The 21,092-nt window shown below is 45.9% G+C and overlaps 1 protein-coding gene across 2 annotated transcripts in view; it reads right to left on the minus strand.

The window, feature by feature from the left end:
- Positions 1–19,203, minus strand: part of dnajb12a (DnaJ heat shock protein family (Hsp40) member B12a) — a 29,801-nt gene extending 10,598 nt beyond the window's left edge. For both annotated transcript variants that reach the window (XM_072491462.1, XM_072491461.1), the window contains exons 1-4: positions 19,027–19,203; positions 4,759–4,939; positions 3,444–3,589; positions 1,097–1,282 (exon numbers count right to left, since the gene is read on the minus strand). In XM_072491462.1, coding sequence (XP_072347563.1) covers positions 1,097–1,282; positions 3,444–3,589; positions 4,759–4,939; positions 19,027–19,159 — 646 coding nt within the window. In that variant the 5' untranslated portion in view covers positions 19,160–19,203. The remainder of the gene's footprint in view (positions 1–1,096; positions 1,283–3,443; positions 3,590–4,758; positions 4,940–19,026) is intronic.
- Between the last annotated feature and the right edge of the window lie 1,889 nt (positions 19,204–21,092).

Consider the following 21,092-nt stretch of genomic DNA (forward strand, 5'->3'; position numbering starts at 1 on the left):
CCCCGCAAAGCTGCGTACTTAGCCCCCTACTCTATTCCCTGTACACACGCAACTGCGTGGCAAAACTTGGTCCCAACTCCATCTACACGTTTGCTGACGATACGACCATAGTGGGCCGGATCGCGAATAATGACGAGTCCGAATACAGGAGGGGGATAGAGAACCTAGTGGAGTGGTGTAGCGACAACAATCTCTCCCTCAATGCCAGCAAAACTAAAGAGCTGGTCATTGACTTCAGGAAGCAAAGAACTGTACACACCCCTGTCATCATCAACGGGGCCGAGGTGTAGATGGTTAGCAGTTCCAAATTCCTAGGGTGCACATCTCCAAAAATCAGTCCTGGTCCACCCACGTCGACGCTACCACCAAGAAAGCACAACAGCGCCTATACTTCCCCGGGAAACTAAGGAAATTCGGCATGTCCACATTAACCCTTGCCAACTTTTACAGATGCACCATAGAAAGCATCCTATCGGGCTGCATCACAGCCTGGTATGGCAACTGCTCGGCCCAGGACCGCAAGAAACTTCAGAGAGTCGTGAACACCGCCCAGTCCATCACACAAACCTGCCTCCCATCCATTGACTCCATCTACACCTCCCGCTGCCTGGGGAAAGCGGGCAGCATAATCAAAGATCCCTCCCACCCGGCTTACTCACTCTTCCAACTTCTTCCATCGGGCAGGAGATACAGAAGTCTGAGAACACGCACGAACAGACTCAAAAAAGCTTCTTCCCCACTGTCACCAGACTCCTAAATGACCCTCATATGGACTGACCTCATTAACACTACGCCCTGTATGCTTCATCCGATGCCAGTGCTTATGTAGTTATATTGTATATGTTGTGTTGCCCTATTATGTATTTTCTTTTATTCCCTTTCTTCCCATGTATTTAATGATCTGTTGAGCTGCTCGCAGAAAAATACTTTTCACTGTACCTCGGTACACGTGACAATAAACAAATCCAATCCAATAATTCTATTGATGTTATTAGTCTGGGATAGATGCTAACCTGGTGACATTATAACAGTAGCTAAAACCAGTATTACTCATAATAGTGTCAGAAATACTTTCTTAATTGCAACCAAAACGTACCAGAGGGGAATCCGCCACCAAAGAACATGTTGAAGAGATCCTCAGGTGAGATGTCAGCCTCAAAGCCTCTGTGGTAGTCGGAGGCACTGTGACTGTGCCGGTTAGCAGCCTGTTTCTCATCGCCGTACAAGTCGTACTGTTTCCGCTTCTCTGCGTTGCTGAGCACTGCGTATGCATTCCCAATAGCTGCAGGAAAGGGGACAGCAGATCAGAACAAGAGTCATAAAGGGCAGGAAGAGACACAGGATCTTCAAGCCAAAGCCTGTTCCCTGCAGGCTGGCTGGGCCTTCGCATTCAGCCATTCAAACAATTTATCATTTACTCGGAATTTGCACACACTGTGCCACAATGGGGCAAATAAAACATTTGTTTGCAGAATTTAAGACACATTAAGCTTTCAAATTACATTTCTTTTTTTGAACCACTCTGTCCCAGAGAGCAGTGGATACTCAGTTGTGTGTATTCAAGACTGAGATTGATAGGTTCTTGGGTACTAAGGGAAGCAAGGGACAGGTTAGGAAGATGGAGTTGCCGTAGTTCAGCTACGTAGTTCAGAATGGGGCCGTATGGTCTACTGCTGCTCTTATTTCTTATGAGGTCAAAAAGTTTGACTTTGATTAAGGGGTGAAATATGGGTAATGCTGCCCATAAAGGAACATACCATATTTTGTCTAACAATTTTGATGTTCCCAATAGTCACAATGAGAGTTTTTGTAGGGATGAGCAAGCCAAAGTAAAATACTTATGAAAATTAGAAATGTAAAACCTACTGTCCACTCAGTCTAATGCTCCCAATTCTTAGGCTCTGTATCTATAGAACTCTCTTCCTCAGGCACCGTGTGTCTAAGTCTGTAACAAGTGACAGTATCTGGAAGGGCCAATACCCAGTCGAATCAAATTCCCCACTCACTACTGGAACTGATGTCTAAACGTGAACGATAAACCTTTCTTCTTAAGGTTCATTGTCAGAAAGGAGAAGTTCATCTTACAGGTGTGTATTAAATGACCCTGAAAGATCAGTACTGTGGACTAATGCCAGCATTGTTCACTTGGTAGCACACTCATCTCTGAATAGAAGGTTGTTGCTTCAAACCCCACTCCAGGAGCAGGACACAAAGTCTTGACAAATGACTGTGCAGAGTTAAAGGAATGGTGTTGTCCTTTGGAAGAGACATTATGAGATAGGCCTTTCCGGTCTTTTCTGGTGAACATCTGACTCCCACAATATGGAGAAGAACATACAGCCTTCACCCATGTCTTGATCGGTAATTTTCCTTCAAGAAAAATAGATTAGTGGGCAGTACAGTGGCACAGTGGTTAGCACTGCTGCCCGACGACGGGAGGACCGGGTTCGATTCCGGCCCCAGGGCACTGTGTGTGGAGTTTGCACATTCTCCCCGTGTCTGCGTGGGTCTCACCCCCACAACCCAAAGATGTGCAGGTTAGGTGGATTGGTCATGCTAAATTCCCCTCAATTGGAAATTAAAAAAAAAAAAGATTAAGTACTCATTCATCTCATCAGTGTTTGTGTGATCTCAGAAATTATCGCTGTGATGATTCCAGTTGGTGTTCTAATTAGACAGGATTCCAAAATGTAATCCTGGATCAAAAGACCACAACTGGAGGGCAACACGGTGGCACAGTGGTGAGCACTGTGGCTTCACAGCGCCAGGGTCCCAGGTTCGATTCTCCGCTGGGTCACTGTCTGTGCAGAGTCTGCACGTTCTCCCCATGTCTGCGTGGGTTTCCTCCGGGTGCTCTGGTTTCCTCCCACAGTCCAAAAACGTGCGGTTAGGTGGGTTGGCAATGCTAAATTGCCCTTAGTGTCCAAAAAGGTTAGGAGGGGTTACGGGGATATGGTGGAAGTGTGGGCTTAAGTGGGTCGGTGCAGACTCGATGGGCCAAATGGCCTCCTTCTGCACTGTATGTTCTAACCTCATTTTAATAACACAAGGAGGAACAAAGGATTGCTAATTAGTTTCAACAAGAAAAAAAAATTCTTAATATTAAACATGAAAATATTGGATTTTGATACAATACTCCTTTAACCCCCCTTCACACACACACACATTAATCAAAGTATAGGTTTAACCCTTCCAGGCACAGAAACACTAACTTAGACCCACTTAAAACAATACCCTATTTCTAAATCCCTTAAAACTAACTTTATTTTACTAACATCGCCACATTTGTTTCTATTTTGTCAGCAATTGTCTTTCAATATAATTCATTATGTGAGATGGTTGTGATATGAAAATGCCATTATTCTTTTCAACAATAAAGCCCAGTAGATTTTCCCGCATTCTCCTCCTAACCTAGCTGGATGCCCAAGTGCCAGGCCACTTACCTTTGAATGCCTCTGTAGCTCCCGGCGCCTGGTTCTTGTCAGGGTGAAACTTTAATGCCAGTTTTCTGTATGCTTTCTTCAGGTCCTCCTCTGTCGCATCTTTAGTTAGCCCAAGGATTTCATAGTAATCCTTACACTTCTTTATTCTGCACAGCAGACAGAAAGTACATCAACATTTCAGCATCCAGTGCTTGGTCAATCTGAAGAACTAAATAATTTTGATGGGAATGATGCACTTCAGTAGGAGGAACGAGGAGACACAGTGTGAACAAAATGGTGCCAACGTAAAGAGAGGGCACGGGCAGAGTTATCTGGCGGCATACAGATACCAGTCTTTGGAGATAACAGGACAAATTGGGAAGGTTGTTAAAAGAAAAATTAGGGCCCCATAGCTGTATAAACAAGAGTGCAGAAGAAAGAAAGCAGTCGAATCCTGCCACTGCAGATGGTGAAATTTGAATTCAATAAAAATCTGGAGTTAAAAGTCTAATGAAGACCATGAAACCACTGTCGATTGTCGTAAAAACCCATCTGGTCCACTAATGTCCTTTAGGAAAAGAAATCTGCCGTCCTTAAATGGTCTGGTCTATATGTGGTTCCAGACCCACAGCAATGTGGTTGACTCTTTAACTGCCTCCTCAAGGCCAATTCGGGATGGGCAATAAATGCTGGCACAGCCTGCGACCCCCACCTCCCATGAAGGAATTTAAAAAAAAATTACCTCCAGTGTCATTCCATAATGTCACACTACAGCTTTAATATGAGTATTTGAATAGTTTAGATCACCTGAATGATGAAACTGACTGCACTTTCTAGAAATCACTTGGGAGTTATCCCGTTCTAATTTTCCTTCTGTCTCTATGGGGAATATGATTGGCATCAGTCTCGTTCCTAGGTTGGTGATGGTAATCGGGGTGCAAAGTTCTGAAATGCCTCAAAATTCAGACAAACCATTGTGTTTCTAATTACAAAAATGGGCTGAATGTTATTGCTGATGATTACAGGCAGAATTGAGTAACAAGAGTCCAGGTCAGGACACTGCACTGATATACCCTTTAGGTACAAGCATAGGGCTCTCCCACACAGGCAAGCGTTTGAGAGAAATAGACAATAGGTTGTATCAGGGAGAGGTACCGCTGCACTCCTAACCATAGCTCTGAATACAGAATACGAATTCCAGAGAGATAGCCTTTGACGAAGTGCCCTGGGTCTCACCTCCCCGCCCAACTCCATGAATAAAAAACACATGGCCCAGTGATCAGTTCCTTCTCCCTGGTTACACTTCCTTCTCCCTGGTTACACTTCCTTCCTCTACCTCTTCACAGCCTCAAGCTGGTCCAGGGTGTAGCTTTTTGCCGTCTCTCCCGCTGTCTCCCCCGATCCAGAGCTGGAAAACTTGCTTCTTTTCCTTTGGTGACATTCTGATGAATCTGTGGACTCTGACGGAGTGAAGTTACCAGACGGACGGCCATTCTGGGTCATGGATTCTATCAAATCTGGGAAGAGGAAAGAAGAAGATGGCGTTAGTCAGAAGACACGGTCCAAAGGCATGGCGCCCACCGAGAGACAGATTACCTCTCAGGTATTTTAGTTACTCTGAATGATAATTTATTTACATGTTAACTCAAAACAGATAAGAGAAAGAATTTTCTCCTGTGACCTCCGACTATTTCCTCCCACTACTTACACAGCCCCACCGACTTCCCATTCAGAAACACAACATCTGGGATCTGGTGAGGACCTGCATGAAAATCAATTTCATGACACTCTCTGATCATTATCCTGTAATTTTGTGAGACCGGACCACCTCTTGTGTGTTGGCAGAGGGATCCTGGGAGCTCTCCCTGGAGACTGAGCCAGAGGTCCATGTCGAGGTAAAAACAACATGTACTGGCAAAAGTTCAGCAACCTGAAACATTAATCCTTCACTAATGCTGTCTCACCTGCTGTGCAATTCAAATTTTGAGAAGGGACAATTATTTGAGGAGGAAAAATATAAACGGATACATAAAAAAAGCAAGAAAATTAGATCAAATAGCAGCAATTGGACACCAAATACTGGCATAAAGGACAGATGGCTTTATTCTATGCTGTAGGTTCTGTAACTTACAAATAAATACCTGTTTATTTTATAATTCTTTTACAATTTATTATTTAACAAGACTTGGTCGAAATAGCTTAACAGGGACTTGCACTAATATACTCACTACGGACCTTCTTTGTGTCTGGGCTTCAGTCTCCATTTCAAAATGTTGTCAGGAAGAAAGTTTCACAATGAATCCCATTTTAAAGGACAATGTATACACCAATCTATCCACAGTCATATCGGAGAAGAACAATTCCAGCCTCGGGTCACTATCTGTGCGGAGTTCTCCCAGTGTCTGCATGGGTTTCTTCTGGGTGCTCTGGTTTCCTCCCACAGTCCAAAGATGTGCAGGTTAGGTGGATTGGCCATGTCATATTGCCCCTTAGAGTCTAGGGATGTACAGGTTAGATTACGGGAATGGGGCGGGAGTGTGGGCCATGGTAGGATGCTGTTTCAGAGGGTCGGGGCAGGCTCGCTGGCAGAATGGCCGCCTTCTGCACTGTCGGAATTTTATTCTATTCTAACACTGATCCAACCCGTGTGACAAAATTTGTATTGGGATTGTTTTGGTACAAATATCTCCATATTTATTTTGTTTGGTCATGGGATGTGGGCGTCGCTGGCAGTGCCAGCATTTATTGCCCATCCCAGAGGGCATTTAAGAGTCAACAACTTGGCTGTGGGTCTGGAGTCACATATAGGCCAGACCGGGTAAGGACGGCAGACGTCCTTCCCTAAAGGACATCGGTGAACCAGATGGGTTTTACTGACAATCGACAATGGTTTCTTGGTCGGCATTAGACTTTTAATTCCAGATTTTTATTGAATTCAAATTTCACCATCTGCCCTGGTGGGATTTGAACCCAGGTCCCCAGAGCATTATCCTGGGTCTCTGAATACTAGTCCAGTGACAATACCACTACCTCCCCCATGTGCTGTTACAAGGATGGATATAGCGATTAATTTAAGATCTTTACCATTTTACAGGAGATACAGCACATTCTACTCAGTGAACCCCTGATGTCTAAAGACTATTCTCATCTGGAAGGCTCACAGCGCCTTCATGATATAAAGCACCAATCTATCAGAAATTTGGTTCACTGTGAAGACTGGAAAAGTGACTCCAAAAGAAATTAAGAACAGCCCTTTATTTAAAACTGTGCTCAATGCTTTACGCATTCAGTTCTCAATCTTTCTCGTTGCTCTAGTCAGAGTTAGAGCTAGAGAACAGGGAAGCTGAAAATCTTTTTCAATGACAAAGCATGTTGTGGCTTTAACGGTAACCCTGTGAGGTTTAGAGCACCATGCATTACTGCAAAATTAGACTCCTGACTATTAGAGATCAATTATTGAATCACCGCAAGACAGTGGCTTATATAACACAGCTAGATGTTTTCAAGGTTGCAAGACACCAGCCATAAGTTGATTACACCGTTAATTGGGTGTTTTCTTTCTCTTTCATGGGTGTGGGCATCGCCGGCCGGGACAATTTATTGTCCATCAGGGCAGCACGGTGGCGCAGTGGGTTAGCCCTGCTGCCTCACGGCGCCAAGGTCCCAGGTTCGATCCCGGCCCTGGGTCACTGTCTGTGTGGAGTTTGCACATTCTCCCTGTATTTGCGTGGGTTTCATCCCCACAACCCAAAGATGTGCAGGCTAGGTGGATTGGCCACGCTAAATTGCCCCTTAACTGGAAAAAATGAATGGGTACTCTAAATTTATTATTTCTTTAAATGTATTGTCCATCCTATGAGAAGGTGGTGGTGAGCTGCCTTCTTGAGCAGCTGCTGTCCATGTAGTGTAGGTACACCCACAGTGCTGTTAGGGAGGGAGTTCCTGGGTTTTGATCCAGCGACAGTTAAGGAACGGTGATATATTATTTCCAAGTCAGGATGGTGAGTGACTTGCGGGTGGTGGTGTTCACATGTATCTGCTGCTCTTGTGCTACTCGGTGGTGGAGGTTGTGGATTTGGAAAGTAATTGAATGATAAATTATTGCTGTAACGATCGCAAGTTGCTTTTGTGAAGAATTTACAATGGGTCAGTTTGTGATCACTCAGCTATATGCAGGAAGCTTCTGGTTTATTGGTAGCTTTCCTGCCTCTAAACCTCGAGGCAAAGAGTTCGAGCCCCATTGGACTGACTACCAGCAGGACACTGCTGGCTGGATGGAAAGATCACTCGCTCAGGGGAAGTATAACAGTCTGCGAATCAGGAGAGTTGGGTTTGAGCCTGGCTCCAGCCACTCCAGCTAGGCGCAGAGCGAGATAATGGGAATCTGAATACTGGGTTGATGTCAATTATGTTGACGGATGCAGAGAGGAACTCCGACCTCACCCACCATGAAGTGCAAGTGGGGTTCTTTCGACTTGGCTGAAGCCCATCCAAGAGAAGCTACTCAGAAAATAAAAAAACAGGAGAAAGGCAGCGGCAGACTCGCCTGTTCGCCCCAAACCTTTGTCTGATCAGCTAGGCTTGAGGTGAGACTTGCCTTCGGGCACAACAGTCAACACAGGAATGTAGGATTGATGCTCAGGAGTCCACTGATTTCTAGACGCAGATTGAAGTTAAAACAGAAAATAAAGCAACACCTGTCAACTATTGTAAAAGCAGTTTTCAAACAAATGAATATTGAAAAATGGTAAATGTTACTGCCTACTTCCTGTTCCTATAAAAGACATTTAGCTTCCTACAAGTCCCAGTGCTGAGTTTGTAGGATTCACAGCCTACTTGTAACGAGCTTCAGTGAATGTAATTATTTCAGAGAAAAACAACTAAAGCACCTTTGTGTAATTTCTAAACCTGTTATTAGTCTAGACATATGCATCAGCAATCTGAGCCAGGCAAAAGATTCATTAATTTCTAGAGTGTAGGACAGCACGGTGGCGCAGTGGTTAGTGCTGCAGCCTCACGGCGCCGAGGTCCCAGGTTCGATCCCGGTCCTGGGTCACTGTCCATGTGGAGTTTGCACATTCTCCCCGTGTTTGCGTGGGTCTCACCCCACAACCCAAGAATGTGCAGTTTAGGTGGATTGGTCACGCTACATTGCCCCTTAATTGGAAAAAATATATATAATTGGGTACAATTTCTAGAAAGCAAAGCAGCCCAAAACTTAAGAAAAATAAAAGGATGCTTGTATTTGTACAGGGTCCACCTGGGAAGACATCAGTCATGACAGCACTCTCACACGTCTGACCCAGAAGGTTGTGGATTCATCTCCCCACACAACAGAGTTCAGCGCAAGAAAACTAGGCTGACACTCCGGTTCAGCCCTGAGAGAGTGCTGCAATGTCAGCGGTACCAGTCTTTGGACGAGATGTCGAACTGAGGTCCCGTCTGCCCTTTCTGAATGGACGTAAATGATTCGCTGTCACTTTTTGAAGAAGTGCAGAGGAGGATTCTCCTGTGCGCTGGTCAATATTTATCCCTCAACCAACATCACAAAAATCAGATAATTTGGTCATCATCATACTGCCGTGTGTGGGAATTTGCTGTGGGCAAAATGGCGGTCGTGTTTCCGACATTACACTGCATTGGGATGAACTTAGGTCATAAAGGTTCTGTATAAATGCACATCTTTATTTCTTACCTTCATAAGTAATTACTAAATGTTTTCTTCTACTACCGTCAGGGTTTAAAAAGTTAAATTAAAACAAGTACAAATTGTGCTTGTATTCCCACAAGTTTCAAGGGGGTTACCTAATCCATGTTATTTTATAATTAATAATAATCTTTAATATTGTTACAAGTAGGCTTACATTAACATTGCAATGAAGTTACTGTGAAAATCCCCTAGTCTCCCCTAGCCTGTTGGGGTATAAGAGGGAGAATTCAGAATGTCCAATTCACCGAACAAGCACGCCTTCCAGGGCTTGTGGGAGGAAACCGGAGCACCCGGAGAAAACCCACGCAGAGACGGGGAGAACATGCAGACTCCGCACAGACAGCGACCCAAGCCAGTAATTAAATTTGGGACCCTGCCGCTGTGAAGCAACTGTGCTAACCACTGGGCTACCGTGCCGCCCGCTGGGATTCAATAGGGTACATACAGAGCTAACTATTTTGTCTGGTGGGGAAATCCAAAACAAGAGGGAAGCGATCTCAAAATTAGAGACAGACTGTTCAGGAGTGAAATTGGGAAGCACGTTTCCCACACAAGGGTGGTAAAAAATCTGGAACTCTCATCCTCAAAAGCCTATCGATGTTAGAGGAGTGAATTAAGGACAGATCAATAGTTTCTTGCTGGATAAGAGTACCAATGGATATGTATGAAAGACAGGAAAATGGAGTTTTGGCCTAGATCTAACAGAACGGTGGAACTGGTTGAAGGGGCTGAATGGCCTCCTTCTGTTCCTATGTTGTTATCCCGACTATTCCGACAATCAGGTCCAAGAGTTGATCAGGTTGTGTGTGAAAAGTTCCTAATCTCGGTGTAAAATTTACCTTTCACTAGATTGGACATGTGTCACCTTGCCCTCCCTCATAATGTATTTGAAAGTAATACCCAGGATTTAACTTTTTCAAACCCTTAATTATTCTGTAGACTCTATAAACCTTTGAAACGCCTATTTTCAATACGGTGTTAAAATCCCAGCTGGTATTACTACTGGACAATCAGATAACCAGAGCGGAAGTCTGGTTCAATAGATTGTAACTTTTATTTTTATGGATGAACAAAGTCACAGGACTGTCGATTAACTTTTAACAAGAAAGTGTAAAACATTTATCCAACAATAAACCATTAACTATAATAACTACTCCTTCACTCCAGTTATAGCTTTACAGGTTAGGTGGTTTGCCATATTAAATTCTCCCTTAGGGTGGGTTTTCAGGAATAGGACGGGGGATTGGGCCTATGTAGTGTGGTCTTTCAAAGGGTTAGTGCAGACTCAATGGGCCGAATGGCCTCCTTTTGCACTGTAGGGATTCTATGAGGTGTACACACATTTATAAAAGAGTACATATATTTTATAACACAAGTTACAAAATATTATACTCTAATGTTCTCAGTAAGTGCATAGTCCATGTTAACCAACAGGCAAAATCTGGTCAGACACACCACACTCTGATACCAAGTGACAGATGCCACCAAAAACAACCTCTGTGGATTTCTCATCAAATGCCCTAGATGCTTGAAACACTGTGAGCCAACTGGTATCACTGGAACTCTGACTTCCACACGAGAGTCTCCAAACACCGCTATCAAAGAATATGCTTGGAATCTTCTCCCAAACCATGCTTCTTCTCGGATGCCCTCACCAAGGATCCACATCCAGGATTTCAACCTCTCCTTTCAGAATTCCTCTGCCTTGGATTGTCATGTGCATTCAAATACCGCGCAATCTCTTAGGCACCCAGCCACACCGACAGGACCACTGCTTCACAATCTGTATTAAGGCATCACCAACTTTAAGATTACTTCAGATGTCTGGCTTCCCACTAGCTGACATCTCCAAGACTGCACCTGGCAGCTCTATTAACTGGGAGCATCTCTCTGCCGCCTTTTTGTTTTAACTTCAATCAACAGTACCTTGTTCAGGTTCTGGTTATTGTCCCCTTGGGTCTTAGGTGGCAACGTAGCACAGTGGTTAACACTGTTGCTTCACAGAACCAGGGACCCAGGTTTGATTCCCAGCTTGGATCACTGTCTGCGGAGTCTGCACATTCTCCCAGTGTCTACGTGGGTTTCCTCCGGGTGCTCCGGTTTCCTCCCACAAAGTCCCGAAAGACATGCTTGTTAGGTGAATTGGACATTCTGAATTCTCCCTCCTTGTCATCGATTAGGCATCGGAGTGTGCCGACTAAGGTATTTTCTCAATAACTTCTGCAGTGTTAATATAAGCCTACTTGTGACACTAATAAAGATGATTATTATTCTCTTTTTATTCCCTTGTTTCTCGAAATATATGTTCTTTACCTTCTGGAACTGGCTTTCCAACCCTTACTCCACTGTCTTGTCTTTCTTGTAAGTCACCAAGACCGTAATTGAGGTGCTTTCTTCTCATACACCTGGTTCTAACTGAACCACAAATGCTTATGCTTTTCCGTGTGGGACCTTGTTGCTAAGCAATTGCTTAGGTTTTTTTTAACCTCTTAATTGCTTTTACATTATAAACTTTAATTACAATGCAAGCACAGTTTAAAGTGAAACCAAACCCCACAGGCATGCAGGCACCTTTGTTTAACAAGAGCTAACTGAAGTTTTTAAACTCTTTCTTAGCACAGTAAAGAAACACAAATTAAGCTTAAACTGATACCAAACATAAAAGTTGACGATCAGACAAAATGTGATTGGAAAGTATGGTCTTGGTAACTTACAGGACAAAGAACAATACAGCACAGGAACAGGCCCTTCGACCCTCCAAGCCTGTACCGGTCACAATACCAACCTTTGCCAAAACTCTTAGCACTTCCTTGTGCCGTATCCCTCTATACCCATCCTATCCATGTGTTTGTCATGGTCCCTTTTGAACGCCATTAATGCATCTCTTCCGCAACCTCCCCTGGCAATGTGTTCCAGGCACTCACCACCCTCTGCGTAAAAAACCTGCCTTGCACATCTCCTCTAAACCTTGCCCCACAGACCTTAAACCTATGCCCCCTGGTGACTGACCCCTCCACCCTGAGAAAGAGTGCCTGCCCATCCACTCTATCCATGCCCATCATAGTCTAATCAGCCTCTCCACATAGCTAATACCCTCCAGACAAGGCAACATCCTGGTAAATCTCCTCTGCACCCTCTCCAAAGCCTCCGCATCCTTCTGGTAGTGTGGCGACCAGAATTGTGCGCAATATTCCAAGTGCGCCCATACCAAGGTTCTATACAACTGTAGCATGACTTGCCAGTTTTTATACTCGATGCGCCGTCCATCATTGTCTGAAGATACACCACAACGGTTTAACTGTTCAAATTTATCATAAGTCACAAACAAGTGCTCACTCGCAGGCCTAACTTAGGCACCTACTTTCTGGACTGGAGCTTGAAACCACAATACCCTGACTCAAGAGCGATACCAACTGAGCCACACTAACACAGGGAGGGGCTGCTCGGAGTTTCAGAGTAATATTGATATTTTGGCATTGTCTTTCATACAATCAGAACAAAGAACAACAGTTAACAACACTGTTCAGTCCCTTGAGAGGGTCTGCACAGGGGTTCTACAGGCAGTGGCAACCGTTCCTAGACTATCTCGCGGAGCGTTAGAGGAAGGTCGGTCAGCAGCAACCGGGGGGGGGGGGGGGTGGGGGGCTTGCCTGGGAGGGTGGATGAGCAAGAGATAACATGAAGGATTGGGGAAACTGGCACGAGCGGGAGAGAGCCAGTGTATAAAGCTATGTAACATATCATTTTACCATGTATATATCTTGCTTTGTGCGATTTCTTGGTATTTTGTTACGAGGGGGGTTATTGTTTGTAAGGGTGAAAAGTTGTGTTAAAAAACTTTAATAAATATATATTTTTTATTAAACAACACTGTTCAGTCAGGTGATACTTTTGACAATATGTTGCCAACTTCCTGAATGACGGGTCAACATGTCAAACCAGATTTATAATGAGAAGCCCCATGTGGGAAAAAAAACAATCTTAGGTGTTACTTCTCTATAAAGAGCGAAGCCCTCATCAGGACTTTGTGCAACGAGATAAGATCAGATAAACATGGTACTTCAAAATCCCATCATACGGCATCCTCCAGATACATAGATTCAACCTCTCAAACACATTCTGCTAATCTGTTAGACAATGTACCTCAACTCCATTTACCCACCGTCATTCTAAATTCCCTCATACACTTAGCAAACAAAAATCTATCAATCCTGGCCCCAAAAATGTCAGATTGATCCGCATCATCCTTAGCCGTTTGGGGGCCAGAGCTTCAGTTTTCCACTTCCCTTTACGAGAAAAGGGTTCAGTTCTAATTTTAACATCATTCCCCTGCATTTTGGATTCTCCCAACAAGTGGTTCCTCGGTGTCTATGTTATTGATTTCCGACTCTCCCTGGCCTTTACAGCTCCCAACTTTCCAGGCAACTTGTTATTATAGTTTATAATCCTCTGAATAAAGAAATGCCTTGTGGCCACATGTTAAAGTTTGCTCGCCCCATTTTTAAAAATAGTAGACAGCTACAAGATGTTCCAATTTACCTTTAAGATTTTCATGTTTCAAAGGTTTGCTTTGGACTGTGAAGGATGACAATATATGGATGGTGATTAGCCTAGCTGCTTCCCAATGCTGGTAACATGAGAAAGATGAGGACTCACTCTTCCAACTTCTTCCATCAGGCAGGAGATACAGAAGTCTGAGAACACGCACGAACAGACTCAAAAACAGCTTCTTCCCCGCTGTTACCAGACTCCTAAATGACCCTCTTATGGACTGACCTCATTAACACTACACCCTGTATGCTTCATCCGATGCCAGTGTTTATGTAGCTACATTGTATGTGTTGTTTTGCCCTATTATATATTTTCTTTTCTTCCCTTTTCTTCCCATGTATTTAATGATCTGTTGAACTGCTCGCATAAAAATACTTTTCACTGTACCTCGGTACACATGACAATAAACAAATCCAATCCAATCTACTGATAACTTAGGTCTATCACTCCCCCACATTTAAGGAGATTTGTTTCCAGGGCGTGTGTCAGGCAGAGGCTTGGGACATAACTGTGCAATCAGCAGGCAGGAAATCAGTTTTATCAAATGCTTCATCATTATTTGGCACAGTGGTTAGCACTGCCGCCTCACAGCGCCGGGGACCCAGGTTCAATCCCGGCCTTGGGTGGCAGTCTGTGTGGAGTTTCCATGTTAGGTCATAAGACATAGGAGCGGAATTGGGCCATTCGGCCCATCGAGTCTGCTCCGCCATTCAATCATGGCTGATATGTTCCTCATCCCCATTCTCCTGCCTTCTCCCCATAACCCCTGGTCGCCTTATTAAATCAAGAAATCCCCTTATTGATCAAGAACACCAAATTTGAGCTTGAGGTGCTATTACCTACAGGGCGACAGACTAAGAGCTGGAACGTGGAATTAGACAGAATAGTTTGTTCTTAGAACATAAGAACTAGGAGTAGGCAATTTAGCCTCTCGAGCCTACTCCACCATTAAATACGATCATGGCTGATCTCATCATGTCCTTATCTCCACCGTCTTGCCCATTCTCCATAACCCTTCAACTCATTTTTAATTTGAAAATGGGGGCCGGGTTAGCTCAGTGGGCTGGACAGCAGGTCTGTAATGCAGAGAGAGACCAGCAGCGTGGGTTCAATTCCCGTCCCAGCTGAGGTTATCCATGAAGGCTCCTCCTTTTCCACCTTGCCCCTCGCCCGAGGTGTGGTGACCCTCAGGTTAAATCATCACCAGTCAGCTCTCCCCCCTCAAAAGGGGAAAGCCGCCTATGGTCATCTGGGACTATGGCGACTTTACCTTTTTTGTGACCTATTAATTAAAAATCTGACTAACTCCTCCTTAAATTTACTCACTGTCCCAGCATCCACCACACTCTGGGGAAGCGAATTCCACATATTCACAACCCTTTGGGGGAAGTAGTTTCGCCTCATCTCTATTTTAAATTTGTCACCCCTTATCCTGAGACTATGACCCCTCGTTCCAGAATGCCACACTCCACGTGTGGAAGCACCCACTCCACGTCTACTTTATCCATACTTTTTTCTTGGTGTCTGGGTGGGTTCCTCCGGGTGCTCCGGTTTTCTCCCACAGCCCAAAGATCTGCAGGTTAGGTGGATTGGCCATGCTGAATCGCCCCTTAGTTTCCAGGGATGCAAGGGTTAGGTTTGGTTACGCATTTGCAGTGGCTAGGGCAGGGGCCTGGGTGAGGTGTTCTATCAGAGGGTCAGTGCAGACACGATGGACCAAATGGCTTCCTTTTGCACTGTAAGAATTCTATGACTAGAATCACTAAAGTGCCGGAGGAGGCTATTCGGCCCATCTGGTCGACACCGACCTGCTGAAGGAGCACACAACCTGGGCAGCACGGTAGCATGGTGGTTAGCACAATTGCTTCACAGCTCCAGGGTCCCAGGTTCGATTCCGGCTTGGGTCACTGTCTGTGCGGAGTTTGCACGTTCTCCCCGTGTGTGCGTGGGTTTCCTCCGGGTTCTCCGGTTTCCTCCCACAGTCCAAAGATGTGCGGGTTAGGTGGATTGGCCATGCTAAATTGCCCATAGTGTCCAAAATTGCCCGTAGGGTGGGGTTATGGGGATTAGGTGGGGTTGCTGGGTTATGGGGATAGGGTGGAGGTTTGGACCTTGGGTAGGGTGCTCTTTCCAAGAGCCGGTGCAGACTCGATGGGCCGAATGGCCTCCTTCTGCACTGTAAATTCTATGTCTAATTCAATTTAATTGATCTAGCAAACAACCTAGGCCCAATCCAAACCCCAAGCCTGTTCCGGTAATCCCACCTAGGGGCAATTTAGCATAACCAATCCACATAACCTGCACATCTTTGGACTGTGGGAGGAAACCCAACCAGACACAGAAGAACTCCACACAAACAGTCACCCGAGGTCAAAATCGAACCCGGGTCTCTGGCGCTGTGAGGCAGCCATGATAACTGCGCCACTGTGATGCCCCTTATTATTCCAAAATTTTACAACACTGGCAAATATTTATCCCTCGATTTCCTGGGTTTGGTGGGGGGGGGGGGCATTGTTTTCTTTGCAGTACACAAGCAATAGTTAAAATGATGCACACACTTCAACTCACATAATTGTATTAGCTGCTAGTTTTTTTGGTTTTTATCATTTGTTGTCCAATTGCGTAACAAACTGGCATTATATTGGGCAATGATGCAATAAGTCCAATAATTGAGAAGCAGTTACAAGCTGAGGCAAGCAGTGTGTTGCTGCACTCTACATTTTTCTTTCATTGTACAACATAGCAACACAAGGAATAGAGGCAGGAGTACCCACTCAGTCGGACAAGCCTGCTCTGCCATTCAATAAGATTGTGCTGAATGTCTATTCCTAGTGTGCTAGGCCCAACCATCTTCAATTACTTTCCTTCCATTAGAAGGCCAGAAATGGGGACGTTTACTGATGATTGCAGTGTTCAGTACCATTCACAACTCCACAGATATTAAAACAGCCTCTGCTTGCATGCAGCAAGACCAGGGCGATATTCAGACTTGGGCTGATAAATGCGAAGTAACATTTGCCAGCCAGTCAAATGCCAGGCAATAACCATCCCCAATGAGAATTTAACCACCTCCCATTGATGTTCAATGTAATTACCATCGCTGAATCCCCACTATCAACATCCTGGGACCAGAAATTTAAATGGACCAGCCCTATAAATACTGCAGCTATAAGAGCAGGTCAGACCCTAAGAATCTTGCAGCGAGATCTCACATCATGACTGCCCAAAGTCTGTCCACAAGGTCCAAGTCTGGAACGTGATTGAACACGCTCCATCTGCCTGCGTGAGTGCAGCTCCCAAAAACATTCAAGGACTTTTAACACCATTCAGGACAAAGCAGCCCGCCTGATCAGCACCCTATCCGGTCACCTTATACATTCGCTCCCTCTGACTCATTGTACCATCTACAAAATGCACTCTTGCAACTTGCCAAGGCTCCTTCAACAGCATTTTCCAAACCTGTGCCCGCCACCAAGTAGAAGGACGAGAGCTGCAGACCCATGGGAATGCCATCACCTGCAAATTCCCCCCCAAGCTACACACCATCCTAACTTGGAACTATAATTGCCATGTCTTCATTGTCACGGAGTCTAAATCCTGGAACTCTCTCCCAAACAGCGCTGTGGGTGTACCTATACCACATGGACTGCAGTAGTTCAAGGCAGCTGCTCACCACCACCTTCTCAAGGGCAATTAGGGATGGGAAATAAACGATGCCCGTGACGGTGACACCCATATCCATGAATGAATAAAGAAAATCCTATTCTCGCACTGTCCCCGTATTTCTGATTCCCTTAGTGTTCAAAAATCTACCACTACATACATTTAAGACTGAGCACCTACAGATTTGAGGTAGAGAATTCCAGGTCTTCACAAACTTTTGAGTGAATTTATCCGTTCTCAGCTCACTCCGAACTGTCCAGCCCTCATTCTGAGACGTTGACCCTAGTTCTCAGACTCTCAGCTAGAAGAAACATCCTCCCAGCACCCATCTCTATCAAGCCCCTTAAAAATGTTATGAGTTTCCATGAAACCACCTCCCATTCTTGTAAGTCTAGTGAACTTTCGTTGTACCCCCTCCAGGTAAGATACGACCCAAGTAAGGTAGCCTTCAGAACTCCATTTTGTGATAATAATAATCTTTATTATTGTCACAAGTAGGCTTACATTAACACTGCTGTTTCTGTGAAAACCCCCTAGTCGCCACACTCCAGCGGATGTTCGGTTACACTGAGGGAGAATTCAGAATGTCCAATTCACCTCACAACAAGTCTTTCAGGATTTGTGGGAGGAACCCGGAGGAATCCCACACAGACACGGGGAGAACGTGCAGACTCCGCACAGACAGTGACCCAAGCTGGGAATCGAACCTGGCATTACAGCGCAGTGGAGCAACAGTGCTAATCACTGTGCTACCATGCCGCCATCGGGATGTCACGAACAACCCCGCAGTTATTTGGAGATTATGGTGGAAGGCACGGTAGCACAGTAGTTAGCACTGTTGTTTCACAGCTCCAGGGTCCCAGGTTCAATTCCTGGCCTGGGTCACTGTCTGCGAAGAGTCTCCACGTTCTCACTGTGTCGGCGTGGGTTTCCTCCGAGTGCTCCATTTTCCTCCCACATCCCGAAAGACGTGCTGTTAGGTAATTTGGACATTCTGAATTCTCCCTCAGTTTACCTGAACAGGCACCGGAATGTGGCGACTAGGAGATTTTCACAGTAACTTCATTGCAGCATTAATCTAAGACTACTTCTGACAATAAAGATTATAATATTATTATTATGTGATCACAGCAACACTGATGGGGTCTGGAAAGCCCGTGTGTGTGTGGTCAACCCCATGCTAATGTTGAAACCTAAGGAGTGAATCTCCTGCCAAAGAATTATAAGATATAACATTGGATCTAGAGTCAACAGGGTAGGGGCAACACTAGGACTGAGGTGGGTACAAGTGGCACAAGCTACCACCCCAGTGTCTGGGCCTGTGTCTGTTTTGGTAAGTGGCAGGTACATTGTCAATCGAAATAGGAGATGACAGGGCCACCTGTCAAACTTGGGGCTCCTTTGGATCCACATCCTGAAAGTATATTAACTCTCCCTCCTCTCTGGCCTACATTAATCAGAAGCCCTTTAGGCATTGCCTGGGAAGGAGGGGGAACTTATTGTGAGGCGTACCGAGGTGCACCACGGGGGTTGTAGTTCCGCCGCCTCGCCCAACAAGGGCGCTCCAGGCGCCGGCGAACTGCAACTCCCAGCGGCCCCCGGCGCACGCGCAGACCGCTGCCCGGCCGGTAGGCAGGCCGCAGTTCAGCCCGGACTCTCACGCAGCGCCACCGCTCCCACCTTTCACTCTCCCCGTCGGGTACAACTTCTGAGCCTTCCTCAAGAACTTGAGCGCCTCTTCCCGGTTTCCATGTTTGAGCGCGTTCAGGCCGATTTCCGTGCAGCGTTCCGCCTCGTCTCGGTTCCCTTCCATGTCGGGGCGGCTCTTTAAGGGGGAAGGGGGGGGGGGGGGGGGGTGTTGAACGGCCGCTGCCCGCTGGTGGTCGGTGTCGTCACATTGGAGGCCGGAAACATCCGAGGTCGTTCGGGTGTTCGGTTCGGTTACGTCACCGAGAGTGACGGACGTGGCCGAGCATGCTCGCCTGTGCTGTGAAGCTGTTGGTGACGCCATGCTACTACAGGAGGTGCATGCGCACCGTCGCAGGCGAAGGCGTGAGGCCGGCATTTTGCTAAAGGAAGGATAGGTTCATTTGAACGGCCGCAGGTGGCTAAAGAAGATAGATTCGTATATTTTTACAGCAATTGACCATTCTAGATTGTCCCTTAGTGTCCAGCGGTTAGGTGGGGTTAGTGGGATAGGGGGGGGGGGGGGGGACTGGGCCTAGGTAGGGTGCTCTTTCAGAGGGTTGGCGCAAGCTCGATGGGCTGAAGGGCCTTCTGCAGTGCAGGGATTCCATGATCATAGAATTTACAGTGCAGAAAGAGGTCATTCGGCCCATCGAGTCTGCACTGGCCCTTTGAAAGCACCCCACTTAAGCCCATACTTCCAACCTACATGGGGCAGCATGGTAGCACAGTGGTTAGCTTAGTTGCTTCACAGCTCCAGGGTCCCAGGTTCGATTCCTGGCTTGGGTCACTGTCTGTGCAGAGTCTGCACGTTCTCCCCACGTCTGTGGTTTTCCTCCGGGTGCTCCGGTTTCCTCCCACAGTCCAAAGATGTGTAGGTTAGGTGGATTGGCCATGATAAATTGCCCTTAGTGTCCAAAAAGGTTGGGTGGGGTTACAGGGATAGGGTGGAGGTGTGGGCTTAAGTAGGGTGCTCTTTCCAAGGGCCAGTGCCAAATCGATGGGCCGAATGGCCTCCTTCTGCACTGTAAATTCTATGATTCTATCCCCGTAACCCCACCTAGCGAGCATTTTTGGACACTAAGGGCAATTTAGCATGACCAATCCATCTAACGTATACATCATGCAGACACTGGGAGAACGTGCAGACTTCACTTGTGAGGCAGCAGTGCTAACCACTGCCGCCATGCTGCCCAATCAATGCCCCGCTGATAATATTATACATCTCTATCACTTCCCCTTTCAATCTTCTCTGCTGCAAGTAAAACAGCCCCAGCCTATCCAAACTTTTCTCACAGCTCAGACCCTCCAGCCCAGGCAGCATCCTGGTAAATCTCTGCACCCTGTACAGTGCAACCACATCCTTCTTATACTGTTGTGACCAGAACAGCCCACAGTACTCTAGTTGCAGCTTAACCAGTGTTTTATGCAATTCCAGAATTATCTCTGTTCTTGTTTTCTATGCCTTGGCTAATAAAGGCAGAAAGACTTGCATTTACGTCGCCCCTTTCATGCACACTCGCCATGCCATAACCAAAAAAGTACTTTTCAAGTGTTGGAAGTAGGAAACACAGGAGCCAATTTGTGCACAAGATTCCACAAACAGCAAGCCAATGATGACCAGACAAGCCTTTTGTGATGTTGATTGATTGATAGATATTGACTGGTACACTGGGTAGAACTCTCCTTGCCTTCTTCAGAATTCTGTCAGACTCAGAGTGCTGGCCATGGAGCCATGGTTGACACAAGATTTTTTCAAAATGTATTCAGAGGGTGCAAGTGTTATTTTTTCTTTTTTATAAGTTTAGCGTACCCAATTCATTTTTTCCAATTAAGGGGCAAATTAGCATGGCCAATCCACCCAGCCCGCACATCTTTGGGTTGTGGGGGCGAAACCCATACAAACACGGGGAGAATGTGCAAACTCCACACTGACAGTGACCCAGAGACGTGATCGAACCTGGGATCTCGGCGCCGTGAGGCAGCAGGGCTAACCCACTGCGCCACCGTGCTGCCCTTGGGTGCAAGCATTGTTGACAAGGCCAGAACCTCTATTTGCT

The sequence above is a fragment of the Scyliorhinus torazame genome, chromosome 28 (genome assembly GCF_047496885.1).
Source record: "Scyliorhinus torazame isolate Kashiwa2021f chromosome 28, sScyTor2.1, whole genome shotgun sequence".
NCBI classification, from domain to species: domain Eukaryota; kingdom Metazoa; phylum Chordata; class Chondrichthyes; order Carcharhiniformes; family Scyliorhinidae; genus Scyliorhinus; species Scyliorhinus torazame.